This window comes from Pongo abelii, chromosome 12 (assembly GCF_028885655.2).
Source record: "Pongo abelii isolate AG06213 chromosome 12, NHGRI_mPonAbe1-v2.0_pri, whole genome shotgun sequence".
Lineage (NCBI taxonomy): Eukaryota > Metazoa > Chordata > Mammalia > Primates > Hominidae > Pongo > Pongo abelii.
The window spans coordinates 63,227,233-63,240,533 of record NC_071997.2 but is presented as its reverse complement, the minus strand read 5'-3'; the positions used below and the strand labels follow the sequence as shown (position 1 = coordinate 63,240,533).

The 13,301-nt window shown below is 40.9% G+C and overlaps 1 protein-coding gene across 7 annotated transcripts in view; it reads left to right on the top strand.

The window, feature by feature from the left end:
* The window catches only part of ANTXR1 (ANTXR cell adhesion molecule 1), a 237,480-nt gene that overhangs the window by 112,062 nt on the left and 112,117 nt on the right, over window positions 1–13,301 (top strand). The window contains exon 13 of one of the 7 annotated variants that reach the window (XM_054548116.2): window positions 5,364–13,060. The exons of 5 other annotated variants lie outside the window; for them this stretch is intronic. In XM_054548116.2, coding sequence (XP_054404091.1) covers window positions 5,364–5,423 — 60 coding nt within the window. In that variant the 3' untranslated portion in view covers window positions 5,424–13,060. Of the gene's footprint in view, window positions 1–5,363; window positions 13,061–13,301 lie in introns of those variants that run through there. One more of the 7 variants, XM_063713655.1, reaches the window with a different exon arrangement.

The window sequence follows — 13,301 nt, the reverse complement described above, 5'->3', positions numbered from 1 at the left end:
GTTTTTTGGTTCTTCGTTCTGCTTGCTGAGCTTTGATCCCAGCACTGTTCCACCAGCCCCAGGCTGGATTGGGGTGTGCTGTACCCCAGAGTGTATCAGGCATGTCTGTGTTAACTTCTCCAGCTTCCCCGTTTCTGCTGAAAGGGAGATCTAAAGTCACTGGCCTGACCAGATGGTAAGACGGGCTATGTCTGTGCAGTAATGAGGGTGGAGTCCCAGATAGAGTGGGTTTAGGAGAGAATGGACGGAAGGGAATTGGACAGCATATACAGAAAGAACGTCTTAGGGAGTTCATCTCTAAAGGGATGTAGGAAAATGGGTATGAGCTGAAGGAAAATGTGGAGTTTGGGGAGGTCATTTTATTTAGGATGGGAGAATTTGCAACTTGCTTATTATTGTGGAAATAATCCAGGAGAAAATGGAAAACTGATGAAGCAGGAGAGAGAGTGGGGAAGGAGCCCTTACAATAGGGATTGTGAGGCAAGAGTGGGGACTGCATTCTCTCTCCCAGCTCCTCAGATAGTCCTTCTCTGGAGCCTTCGCATCAAGTAGTTTTCATTCCTGGCTATATATAAAATCACCTGGAGAGCTTTTTAAAAAGATTGGTGCCCTGACCTCATGCAAGACTGACTGAACCTAAGCCTCTGGCATGAGCCCTAGCTTTGGTGGTTCCACAGCATCCCCAGGAGGTTGTCATGTGCAGCTGTGACTGAGAACCCGTCAGCCTCTGGAGTTGGTCCTGCCCACGGTCAATGTCTCAGAGCTCAGCCTGTCAGGGGGCAGTTAGGGCTTAGTTAGCTCATGTCAAGATCTCAAACTTGGCCAGGCACAGTGGCACATGCCTGTAATCCCAGCACTTTGGGAGGCCAAGGTGTGTGGATCACTTGAGGCCAGGAGTTCAAGACCAGCCTGGACAACATGGTGAAACCACATCTCTACAAAAAACACAAAAATTAGCTGGGCATGATGACGCACGCCTGTAGTCCTAGCTACTCAGGAGGCTGAGGTGGGAGGATGGCTTGAGCCCGAGAGGCGGAGGTTGCAGTGAGCTGAGATTGCACCACTGCACTCCAGCCTGGGTGACAGTGAGACCCTGTCTCAAAAAAAAAAAAAAAATTAAAAAAAGACATCAACCCCTAACATGAGCATTTCCAAAATAACCTTTGTCGGCGTATTCAGTTTCTTTAACTGAATACATTTCTCTATTAGCTCATTGTAGAAACTAATGTTTGGCCTGATGGTCAGCTTAGGTAGTTATTATACTATAGTCACTTCCTCGTTGGCCTTTGGAAGCTGTATTGATAGAACCTCTCAGTAACTGGAGTTGTGTCCTTAATACCATCACAGTTGGATAAGAAAGAGCAGGCATGCACTGAATGTAGATAATATAGAAATGAGTTATCATAAAAGAACAGGAAGCCAGTCCTCATGATGGACAACAATCTCCCTCCTAATGCCCCCAACACCGATTTTCATCTTGTGTTAGGAGCAAACCAATTTTCTTGAAAGCAGGGTAACCCATTGTAAATGGTACAGATGATGGGAAAGTTTTACTTGCCCAAAGCAAGAAACTAGGATTGTGTCACAGAAGTGTTACCACTGAGAAATGCCCATGTCTCAGACATCTGGTCAACCCTCAGTCTGTGGGCCTCAGCAGGACACCACCAAATTTTAAAAACTGTATGCAGAAGCGTTGACATTTCTTCAGGTGTATCCTGCCTGATCCTGTTGAAAATTGACCCTTCTGGGACCTGCCAACTTGCAGGAAATGATTAAAATACTCTAAATCAAATAACTCCATTCCAGATTCCTCCCAGCTTTTGAGTGATCCAACAGTTGGATCTGTATTTCTCATTATGTCTGACCATACCACCGAGAAACAGCCACTGCCCTTGAGACCACAGAGCAGAGGAAGTGGGAAGGGAAGACATCTCAGGACTAAACTTGTGGTATGGCAAATACAGGGCTACAACTTTAAATCATGGGCCTCTAATTAGGAAGAAAAGGTGTCCTTGCCAATGCATTGCAAAATTAAAAGAATTCCCATTGAGTCCCACTACACCTTCCCAACCCACACCAGCCTCCAGTTACGTCTTACATCTCCCTCATCTGAGCACATGCCACTAAATCTTCTCTTCACTTGACCCTTGATCAAGACCACCTCATAATGTATTCTGCATTATTCCATTTTCATGTGAGAATGCTGTATTAGTTTACAACAAAATTATAACCACTCTAAGATTTATGATCCAAGTTCTTTCAGTCATGTATTCAACACATATTTATTGATCACAATGTGCTAGGTACAACTCTGGGTACCTGGGATATATCAGAGAACACAACAGATAAAAATACCTGTGTGATCAGGGAACGGAAGACAATGAGTAATAAACATAGTAAACACACTACATGCTATGGTAAAAAGTAATAGATGCTATAGGATAATTAGAGGAGAGTGAGAGGATTTCCTACCACCTAGGCGAGTAGGTTCCAATTGTAAATAGAGTAATGGATACATTGAAAAGGTGGTATTTGAGTAGCAACCTGGATAGTGAGGAATTTAACCATGAGGCTATGGGAGCATGGGGAAGGGTGGGATATCCCAAACCAAGAGCCCTCATGCTAAGACCCTGTGGCCAGCGATCCTTGGTGTTCACAGAAGAGCAGGCAGGGAAGTGCCATCCCCAGGCATCTCCATGCCTGCTGCTGTCCTCATTCCCTCTCAGGATAGCAGCAGGCAGTGAGGTGCCCGGGGATAGGATGTGCAGGGTTGTGGAAGGACTTTGGCTTTTGAGCAGAGGAGCAACATGGTCTGACTCATATTTAGAAGATTACTCGGCTATGGGCAGACAGAGACAAAGATGGAAGCAGTGTGACTTGTTAGGAGGGTTATGGCAAACCCTCCTAATATTTCAGGCAAAAGGTGATGATGGGTTGAATCAGGGGAGGGCAATGGAGCTGGAGAGAAGTTGTCAGAGTTGGATTTATTTTGAAAGCAGAGCTAATGAATTTTCCAAAGCATTGAATGTAGGGTTTAGAGAGAGAGAAGAATCAAGAATGTCCCAAGGGTTTTGGCCTAAGAAACTGAAAGGATGGATTTGCCATCAGCTGCCAGACAGGAGGAAGACAGAGGGAGAAGAAGATTTAGGGAGGAGGGGGAACAATCAGGGAATCAGTTTTGCTGTGTACTGATTATATGACCTTGATAAGTTGTTTAGCCCCTAGCCAGGTGCCATGGCTCATGTCTGTTATCCCAACACTTTAGGAGACATAGGCAGGTGGATCACTTGAAGGCCAGTTTAAGACCAGCCTGCCCAACATTACAAAACTCTGCCTCTACTAAAATACAAAAATTAGCCTGGCATGGTGGCACATGTCTGTAGTCCCAGCTACTCTGGAGGCTGAGGCAGGAGAATCAGCCTGAACGTGGGAGGTGGAGGTTGCAGTGAGCCGAGATCATGCCACTGTACTCCAACCTGAGTGACAGAGCGAGACTCCATCTCCGGGGAAAAAAAAAAAAAAAAAAAAATTGTTTAGCCCTTTTGTGCTTTAGTTTCCCAATCGATAAAACTAAGATAATAAAAAATTTACATCTATCAGTATTGTGAACATTAAATGAAATAATATTTTAAAGTATTTGGCAGAAGACCTAGCAGGTAGTAAGTGCTCAGTACTTGTTAGCTGTTTTATAGTGGAAGCTTAATGAAAAAATTTTTAACTAATTTGAGATTCTTCCTAGAGAGCTGGCTCTTTAATTGAGAGTCTCGTTATAACCAAGGGGCTCCTCTGAGACAACATGTATCCGGGGCTACATGTTTATCACTCGACCAAGCCCAGGTGACTGAAAGGGGGAAGAAGAGATGGCCAAATTCATCCAGAAAAGGGGCCTTATATTCAAACATAAAACTCCAGTCCCCAACCAGGTCCTACACAGCAGCTCAAATTAAAGGCTGAAACTATCATTGGGCAAAATAGAGATGCAGGTGGAACGTGTGGGTATCCAAAATATGAAGTAAGGTCTTGGACTTGCGTTTGTTTCTTGGGAAGCTGGTTTGGAGGACAAGGTTTTTCAATCAAAAGTGATCCCCTGGGTCTGAGTAAAGGGATATTGTCAATGCCAGTCACAGCCTGCCCAGTTCATCACCTGGAACCAAAAATATTTTTAAAATATGTAGTTGAGACTTTCTTTTCTCACTTTATTTGGTGCCCATTTGGACACCTGTGTCACAAGTTTTCAAGGTCTGCAATGAATAACTGTTGCCTGAGCCAGAAGCAGAAATTCCATGGAGTTTTACAGGAAAGAGATTTTTCCGTCCAAGAGCTAAAAGATTCCTATACAAATGGTAAACTTTGGTGAGCTCCATGACTATAGAAAATGGTCAAACATCCAGAGTCCTCTCTCACCAGATATTTAAATACACCCATCTCTGTAGTCTTAACTGCCTCACTTTTCTTCACCAAACTCCAACCAGAGGTTGAGAAAATTACTAATATCGTGCTGCTTTAAGAAAAATATTGAAAAGAGATTTGTCCTTTTGAACAAAGCAAGCAAATTTTACAAACATAAAGCATTTTTCATGAAGATTGTTTTCTTTTAGATACTTAAAAATTCTATTATTTCCCACCCAAAGTGTCCAAAAATCAGGAAATCAATCAAGTATGTCTTGGACTTCTACTGTGTCTCCTAGTCACTGTCCTTAAGGAGCTTAAAATCCAGTTGGAGAAAGAGTCCAACAAGCATATAAAAGAGTGTATAATAGGCCGAGCGTGGTGTCTCACGCCTGTATTCCCAGCACTTTCAGACATTGAGGCGGGCAGTTCACAAGGTCAGGAGATCGAGACCATCCTGGCCGACATGGTGAAACCCCGTCTCTACTAAAAATACAAAAATTAGCTGGTGTGGTGACGCGCACCTGTAATCCCAGCTACTCAGGAGGCTGAGGCAGGAGAATCGGTTGAACCCGGGAGTCAGAGATTACAGTGAGCCGAGATTGCACCACTGCACTCCAGCCTGGTAACAGAGCAAGACTCTGTCTCAAAAAAAAAAAAAAAAAGAGTGTATAAATGTATAATAAAGAACAAGATTGTATGAGTCAGGTGTAAATGCCATAGGATTTCAGAGCAGGGAAGGATAAGTGAAGTCAAGAAGAGTCAGGAGATCTTCATGGAGAGATAACACCTGAGTGATTTGAAACATAGTAATTATAGGTGAAGAAGTGGGACGAGGCCATGCCCTAAAGAGACACCAACCCGAACCAGGGATGGATATATCTCTGAGCATAGTTTGTTCATGGGCTCTCCCAGACTATGACTTTGTTGTTGTTTTTCCTTCTCGTTTTGCATCCGTTTCTGGGGCCTTTCAGTTTGGAGACATTTCTCAAGTTGGCAACTATCCTTGTAGGATGTACGCTCCACACCCTTGATCTTGAACACCCAAGATGTGACAGTGCGGCCCAGTTGATGCTCATCCCTGTTAACCCTGATCAGGATTTGCTTTGTACTGGCTGCTGGGTTGGAAAGTCACAATCTTTGAAGAAAAGAAAATGACCTGAAGTTAGACATAAGGTTCCAAATTCAACATTAAATAAATGAAGACCCCTGTTTTTTTCTCCTGATTTATATGAAAAACAGCCTGACTGCAATAGCAACAAGGTTCAATAACTTTGAGCGGATCCATGTCATATCACTGTTTAGAGAAATGCCATTTGAATGAAACCTGAAATTCAACAAACTGAGACCTGAAACATCAAAGCGAAAACAACTGCTCTATAATTGCAGCATAATGGAGGAATTAAGAATACAGGATATTGAGTTGAAAATCTTAATTTCACATCCCAACCCCTTGACTTTCCAGGGTGATCTTGGACAGGTTTACCTGGGGCCTGTTTCAGAACCTGTCTCTCATTTTTATAGTAAAGATTAAGTATATAAGGGGCTTGAGGTACATAATAGTCTGTCAAAAAATGACAGCTGTGTATTAGGTTATTGACCTAACTTTCCTTGCCAAGTAAAAGTCTAATGCCCTGCCCCATTAGATTCACTGTACATGTCCTGTGGCTTATAAACAGGCTATCTCCCCCTGATTAAGAAGCAGGCTCCTTTTGAGTCTCTACGATAAGCCTGGATTTTAGGAGCAGGCTGGAAACAAACTTTGAAGATGTTGCCCACAAGATAACTAGGAAGAAAAACACCAGTAAATCAGATGTGGTGATAAGTCAAACAAGACTGAATGGCAGGCTGACTCTTTGCTACTTTTGAAGAGCTTTCCTCAATAAATGAATCAAGTAAATAGTAACATAGGGAAATATTTAGACAAATTAAACACATGAATTAAAGCAAGTAAAGTTGATACATTATTACCACATGCAAAATTTCTGTTGCCACAAAAAAAAAATCTATCATGCATTCAGAATCTTGGGATTCTTAAATGTTCTTTTGTTCTATTCTATATGTACTATATTTGGGGCCCCTTTTTCTGATATAAAGATAGGAATTTGCCTAAAAAAATAATTTTAGCTCAATATGACAAGCCTAGGGACCTTCTCACTTATATGTTGCCAGACAAAGACTCCAAAATTTTCTCTCCAAATTCCTCTTTTCCATATTCCAAGTCGTGCCTTCACTTCCTCCTCTCATGCAAAGGCCTAGAGAGCCACAGACTTGTTCATTGTTTCAGGAAGAAAGACCCTGTTAACATCCGGGTTATTTTCAACACTTCATGGCTACCTATGTTTCACAGGAAGGCGGGCCTCCGGCTGCCATATAGAGGTAGTTTATAGCTTTGGAAACAACTGGAGAGTTGTCATAAAGAAAATGCAGACATTGGAAAGAGCGGTTGTCTCTCAGGCATAGTATTGCCCCTATGTTTCTTGAGGCAAAACAGACCATCTTGTTCACTGTCACAACCCAGCACCTGGCACAATGTCTGCACATACTCATTACTCAGCAAATAATGATGGTTGAGTGAATAAATGAATGAACCCAATCAAGGGTCATACTGGTACCATGATGGCACCTACTGGCAGGAAAGAAAAGGAGCCAGAAGGAGGTAGAATCAGAACAGGGGGGCTCTGAGTTGGTTGGGAGGTAGACTTCAGAAAAGGATGGCCAGCAATTCAATCTTCATATCCAAGGAGCTTGAGCATAATTTAACAGGGGAAAAAATTCTGCCAGGTGAGAAACTATAACCAGCGTTCCCAGGAAGGGCAGTAGTCAAAGATATCATCATAAAAGCACCAGCACCAGTAGGAGCAGACCCCTGCCTGGGGTGCAGACTTGGTGGAAGGGTGTAGAAATAGCCCACTAACTGGATCAAGATTCTGGGCAGGCCTCTAGTCTGTGAGGGTCTGCAGCACAAGGCTGGAAGCCAAGCAGAACCATAGAGACTGACAGACTCAAGATCACTCCAGAAAAGCTGTGACCCAGGGAACATTGGCATGGCCTGAGCTCACCCTGGAATACCAGAAACGTAGATTACAGCAGTTCAGCTAATCTGGATGCTGCCAGCTGGGGCTGAGGATGCACCGTCTGCTTTGGTGAGGACTGGCTTAGAAGGGGATGTGCTGGAGCCCAGAGGTAGAGGCCACAGTGACTGCAGGTAAAAGACAGCAGAGGAGGGCAGTGACCACCCCCTACACTGTCTTTGGAGGAAATTTCCAGAGGCCTGTTTTCTAAGTCAGTTCAATTCCATTACCAGTTGCTCTAAAGCAACGAGAGAATACAAATCCAGCCTGGTTTTGTAGTCATTATGACTCTTTAGGTAAACAGACAGCTGGCATGGCTGCCCTTGCCAAAATCTCTTGAATTTCACCAGCCTGGTAGGGAGTGAATCCAGTAGCCTGTGCTGAGTGGCAATCTCACCTTCCAACATAATAAAAAATTATTGCATACTCTTCAGAGAAAGTAGAAATCAGAGACATTTTTGTCTTCTATTTATTTTCCAAGGTCAGCAAACAGTCCATCAATCAAGTAGGTAGCTGTCTTTGGGATAGACAGTTCATTCCAGTGCTTTATGCATGTGGGCCTCTTTACTAAGGAAAGAAGGATGGGGAGGAGGTTGCTGGTGGCAAATGGAGCCAATGATATCATAACAATCAGGACCAACGTGTTTTAAATCTATACTCTGGGCAAAGTGTTAGGGACTCGAAGAATAGCCAGTCCTTGCCCTCCAGAGGCTTACAATACAGTTGCCAAGGCAGGATATATTACTTAAAGAGGTAAATATTATACAATTTGGGGTATAAAAGCAAATATCACACAGGTACCCTGAAATTCCCCACCTGTTCCAAAGACTCCTGAGGCTTTAGATAAGTCAATGGACACAAACATGGCATGCTCTGAGGAGTGTCCACTTCATGGGCCTGGTGAGTTACTTCCCAGTTACCTAAGAAGGATTTTCACCCCTTCTGCAAAGTGAAGCTGGACAGATTATTCCAGAAATCCAGGTATAACAAGTAGGCAGCTCATGATTAGCTCAGTCCCAAAACTCAGGAAACAACCTCTGAAGAAAAGAAGACCCTTCCAAACAACCAATTGCAGAGAACAGAATCAGGACTCACTAACTGACTTTCCCCTGTAGGTTCCTTCGCCCCAACAATATTATTCCACTTCCTGTCCAACTTTCCCACACCCACTGCTTCTTACTCATTCAGTGTCACGTAACCTGGAAGAATGAGGCAAAACTGAACTGGAAGGGAGATAGAAGACTCACCTTGAAGAGGGTTTGAATGACAGAATATGGAGTTTGGGCAATGGGAAGCCATTTGAGGGAGGCACAATGCATTATTTTAGGGGGATTAATTTAGCATGTGTATGCTTTAAATATATTAATAACAAAATGGCATTAATTTGGATGCCACTGATTTGTGAATTTGGTCATCTGGAAAAGGAGTAGGCTCTAAGTTTACTTTTCCGTTATTTGGGCTAAAGGAACTTAGTACCAAGAGTGACCAATCCACAGCATTGGGCTACAAGTGAATCATTAGAGCCTCATACTCAGCCCTTGAAAAAGGACAGCCACTGATGCACTTTGTTATTGCTGTAATTATAGGTGATAGGTCCTTTGAAATATGTGGCTTAGCAAAAACACAGAGGAAAGACTTGAGAGGAAAAGTGGGCTTTGGGATCAGATCAATGTGGCTAAAATCATGGTTCTGCCACTTACAGGGTATATGACTTTAGACAAATAATGTACTTAGAAGAGCTGGCACGGGGCCTGGTACACAGTAGATGCCCAGTCTTAGTTTTCTTGTACTGATGTTGTGGTCTCTATATGAATTTGTACAGTGAAATGGTTTCCAAAGACTCTGAGTTCTGGTTGAATTAGCAGAAGTATAGTATCTGAAACTAAGGAGGTGATGGGACCTCTCAACTTGGTGAAGTTAGAATCTCCATTCGAATATTGTGTTCAGTACCAAGGACACTCCAAGGGAGAACATAGAGAAACTGAGTGTATGAGCAATACTACCAAATACAGTATGTTATGTAGAATATAGAATTGGGGCTCTTTAGCCTGGGGCATACTTAGCATAGAGACAATATTCAAAGGGCTGTTCTGAAACACATGCAGCTATACCTGTAGAGCCCTAATTCTACAGATTATTTGTTGTATAGATCCAAGGGGTAGAATAGGCTCAAAGGAACAGTTTCTGGCTTCGTTTTTAAAAAGGCCTTTTTAATCAGCAGCATTGGGTGGGAATGAGCTCTCTATTATAGTTGCAGTCAAGCACAGGCAGCAGGACAACTTGGCAGAATTATGTAATCACCATTCATGCCTCAGAGTGGGGATTGGAATAGAAAAGCTTTCAGACTCCTTATGCTGCTGAGAGGCTGTGACTGTAGACCTAAAAGTATGTTAGGAAAGAAGTAAACTAAATGCTATCAGTCCTATACAGTATCACAAATAAGTTTGGTTCTCACATTTTGAAAATGAATCTAAGAGAGCTCTGTTGGTGATACCGCAGACAACTTCTCTTAGTGCAGTTCAGATTGGCCAACCTCCACCTAATACAAGTGGGATCATATTTCAGACTAGAGTACTTCAAACTCCTGAGAATAATCTGTTTTCAAGTAATCTCAAAACGCACCCTGTAATTCACAAACAACACATTAGTCACAAATCAGTCTCCTCTATTTATTAGCCAGTCTCCATAGAGCCATACATAATTCAAGGTATTTTTTTTACAATGTCCCAGTATTTTTATTATTATGATTACTATTATTATTATTTTAACAAGATGGCTTGTGGTTTTACATACAATCATTAGAGATGGTAAAAGACCACAGGAATATCAGAGTGCAGAACTCAGATCTCAAATATTGTTTATGAACTGAAATAAAAGTAGTTTGCCAACATCTCTATTTTGACAACCCTTGTAACCTTTGTTTGTATAAAAATATCTTTTAAAAGATCTTTTGGATGATTCGTGCTGATTTGTTTTTTTTGGATGTTTGAGCAATTGACTTTCAATATTTTTATATCTAAGTATTTTAAAGAATGTTTTCCCTAAGTTTGAAATTTCCTTGTTTTGAGAGTAAATTGAGAAAAAAATATTTTTCTGAATCTACACTTTAGAAAACACTGAGATAAGCAAATAGTAAGATGGTAGAACTAGAAGTTAAATCAAAATAATCCATAAGCAAAATAAATATAATGGACCAAACTCGGCAGTTTAAAAACACAGATTGACAGATTGTGTTTTTAAAATATCCAGCTATGTATGATTTACAATAAAACATATATTCAATAAAACATAAGGACACAGAAAGATTGAAAATAAAAGCATGTGAAAAGTTTTATCAGGCAAATACCAAAAGAAAGTTAGTATAGCTATATTAATATTTGATAACAAACTTATTGGCACAAAATTATTGGTATAAAGAGGACCATTACATAATGTTAAAAGGAACAGTTAACCTGGAAGTTATAATAATTCTGATCTGCACTTAATGACATATCCTCAGCATATATAAAGCAAAAATTGATAGAATTGCAAAGAGAAATTGATAAATCCACCATCATAGGAGGAGGTTTCTATACAATTATCTCAGTAATTAATAGATCAAGCAGCCAAAAGAATTAATAAAATATAAATGATTTGAAGAATTTAATTAAATATAATCTAGTGGACACATGATAAAGCCCCAGCATAACATTCAAAATAGGGTCCAAAGTTTTTTGGTTGCATAAAATGAAGACTTATGCAACTATAAGACTAATGACAAAAATATCGTACTTCATCAAATCTAAGACACACTTTTCTTTCCACATTTTAACATCCCTAAAATTGATATGTTTCAGATCATAATAATATATCATGATATAATGGGCAGTGTTTTCCCTAATAGCTCATAAAATAATGAGACATCCTACCACAGATACATCTGAAATGCAATGAAATATTTTCTATCAGTCTGTACTGTACCAAAAGTAAAGATAATGAAATATATCCTGAATGAAACTGATCAGCCACTTATTTTCTACTGCCCACTCCCATCCACAGTGGAAAATAAGAACTCTAGCCTTTCCCCTTTGGGGAATGGCTTACTGTGTATAGGAAATATGCATCCAACAGAGAATATCTATTCTTTTTTAAGTACACTTTTACACTTTAAAAAAAGCAGTCATGTACCATAAGCCAAGTCTCAACAAATTTATAAAAATGACATATAGATCATATTCTGGTACCAAATAAAAAACAATTGAAATCAATAGCCAATCAAGTTACCAATCAATTTTGAAAATCTCATATGTTTTGAAATTTCAAACACACACCCAAAGCATTTATGAGTCAAAGTAATATCATAATGTAAGTTAGAAAATACTTAGAACTGACCAATTATGAAGATGCCAAAACCAAACTTGGAATGCAGCTAAGTGGTCCTTACAGGGAAACTTGTCATCTTGAGGGTTTATGTTAGAAAAGAATAAAAGTTTAAGACAATTAGCCAAGCATAGGACGCAGGGGATTAGAGAAGAATGACAGAGTAAACCCTTTCAAAAAAGAGAAGGCCAAGACCAAGAAAGAACAGAATAGAAAACAAGATAAATAGAGAGGTAACAAAGAAAACTATTAGTTGGGCATAGAAGAGGTGAAAAGAGAAATAGACGTGTATAGAAAGAACTGTGTACTTGTGCTTGTCAATCTGGATGGGAAGATAAGCTGAAGTCAGTGCTGTCATGGGTTCTGGGCAGTACTGGAGAGAAATCATTAATCAAGAGAACCAAGAAAGCATGTGCAAATTGAGTTCATCCCTCACCTACCCCAAGTCTCCTTCCTAGAAAGCCTTCGTACACAAAATGGTTGCTATAAAATATTGTAAAATGTGTACATTTTATTCTCCCCCATTTTTATCACCAACTAAAATTTGCCGGTTTACTATGAAACTCTCAATTTGCAAAGCTGTTTGTCCCTACAGCAGTCTCTGATCACTATGTTGTGTTTTTTTTTTAAGTTTATGGTTCTACTTTTTCTGGTCTCTCGCTTCTCGATATCATACCTGTGTTTTCTAATCTAGATACTTTACTCTGCACTTCTAATTTGACAGTTTAAGCTTCTGGGTGCCTGAATATCAGAAAACCAAGCTTACATAAATTGCATATGAAATAAGGATTCCTAGTCTCTAAGAACTTGAGAGAACGTATATGGCGTAAGAACCCAAGCTTTAGTGAATGACCAATGTGTCCATTTATGCCACCTCCTGGGTTATTGAGGCTATTCCAGATAGTCTTTTGGGTTGAGCAACCTGGTTCAGTGAATCCATTTGAGAGAAGCACAATTATAGGAAGAAGTGCAAAATTGAAAAAGGATCCGCAAAGTTATTGGGAGCCTGGGCAACACAGTGAGACCCTATCTCTACAAAAAATAGAAAAATTAGCCAGGCATGGTGGCGTGTGTGCATGTAGTCTCAGCTACTCAGGAGGCTGAGGTGAGAGGATCACTTGAATCCAGGAATTCAAGTCTGCAGTGGGTCATGATTGCGCCACCCTGTGCTGTGCAAGAGAGCAAGACCCTGTCTCAAAAAAAAAAAAAAAAAAAAAAGCAGGCGCGATGGCTCCCGCCTATAATCCCAGCACTTTGGGAGGCCAAGGCGGGTGGATCACCTTAGGTCAGGAGTTCGAGATCAGCCTCTCAAACATGGTGAAACCCCGAATCTACTAAAAATACAAAAATTAGCCAGGTGTGATAACAGGTGCCTGTAATCTCAGCTACTCAAGAGGCTGAGGCAAGAGAATTGCTAGAACCCGGGAGGCGGAAATTGCATGAGCCGAGATTGCACCATTGCACTCCAGCCCAGGCAAC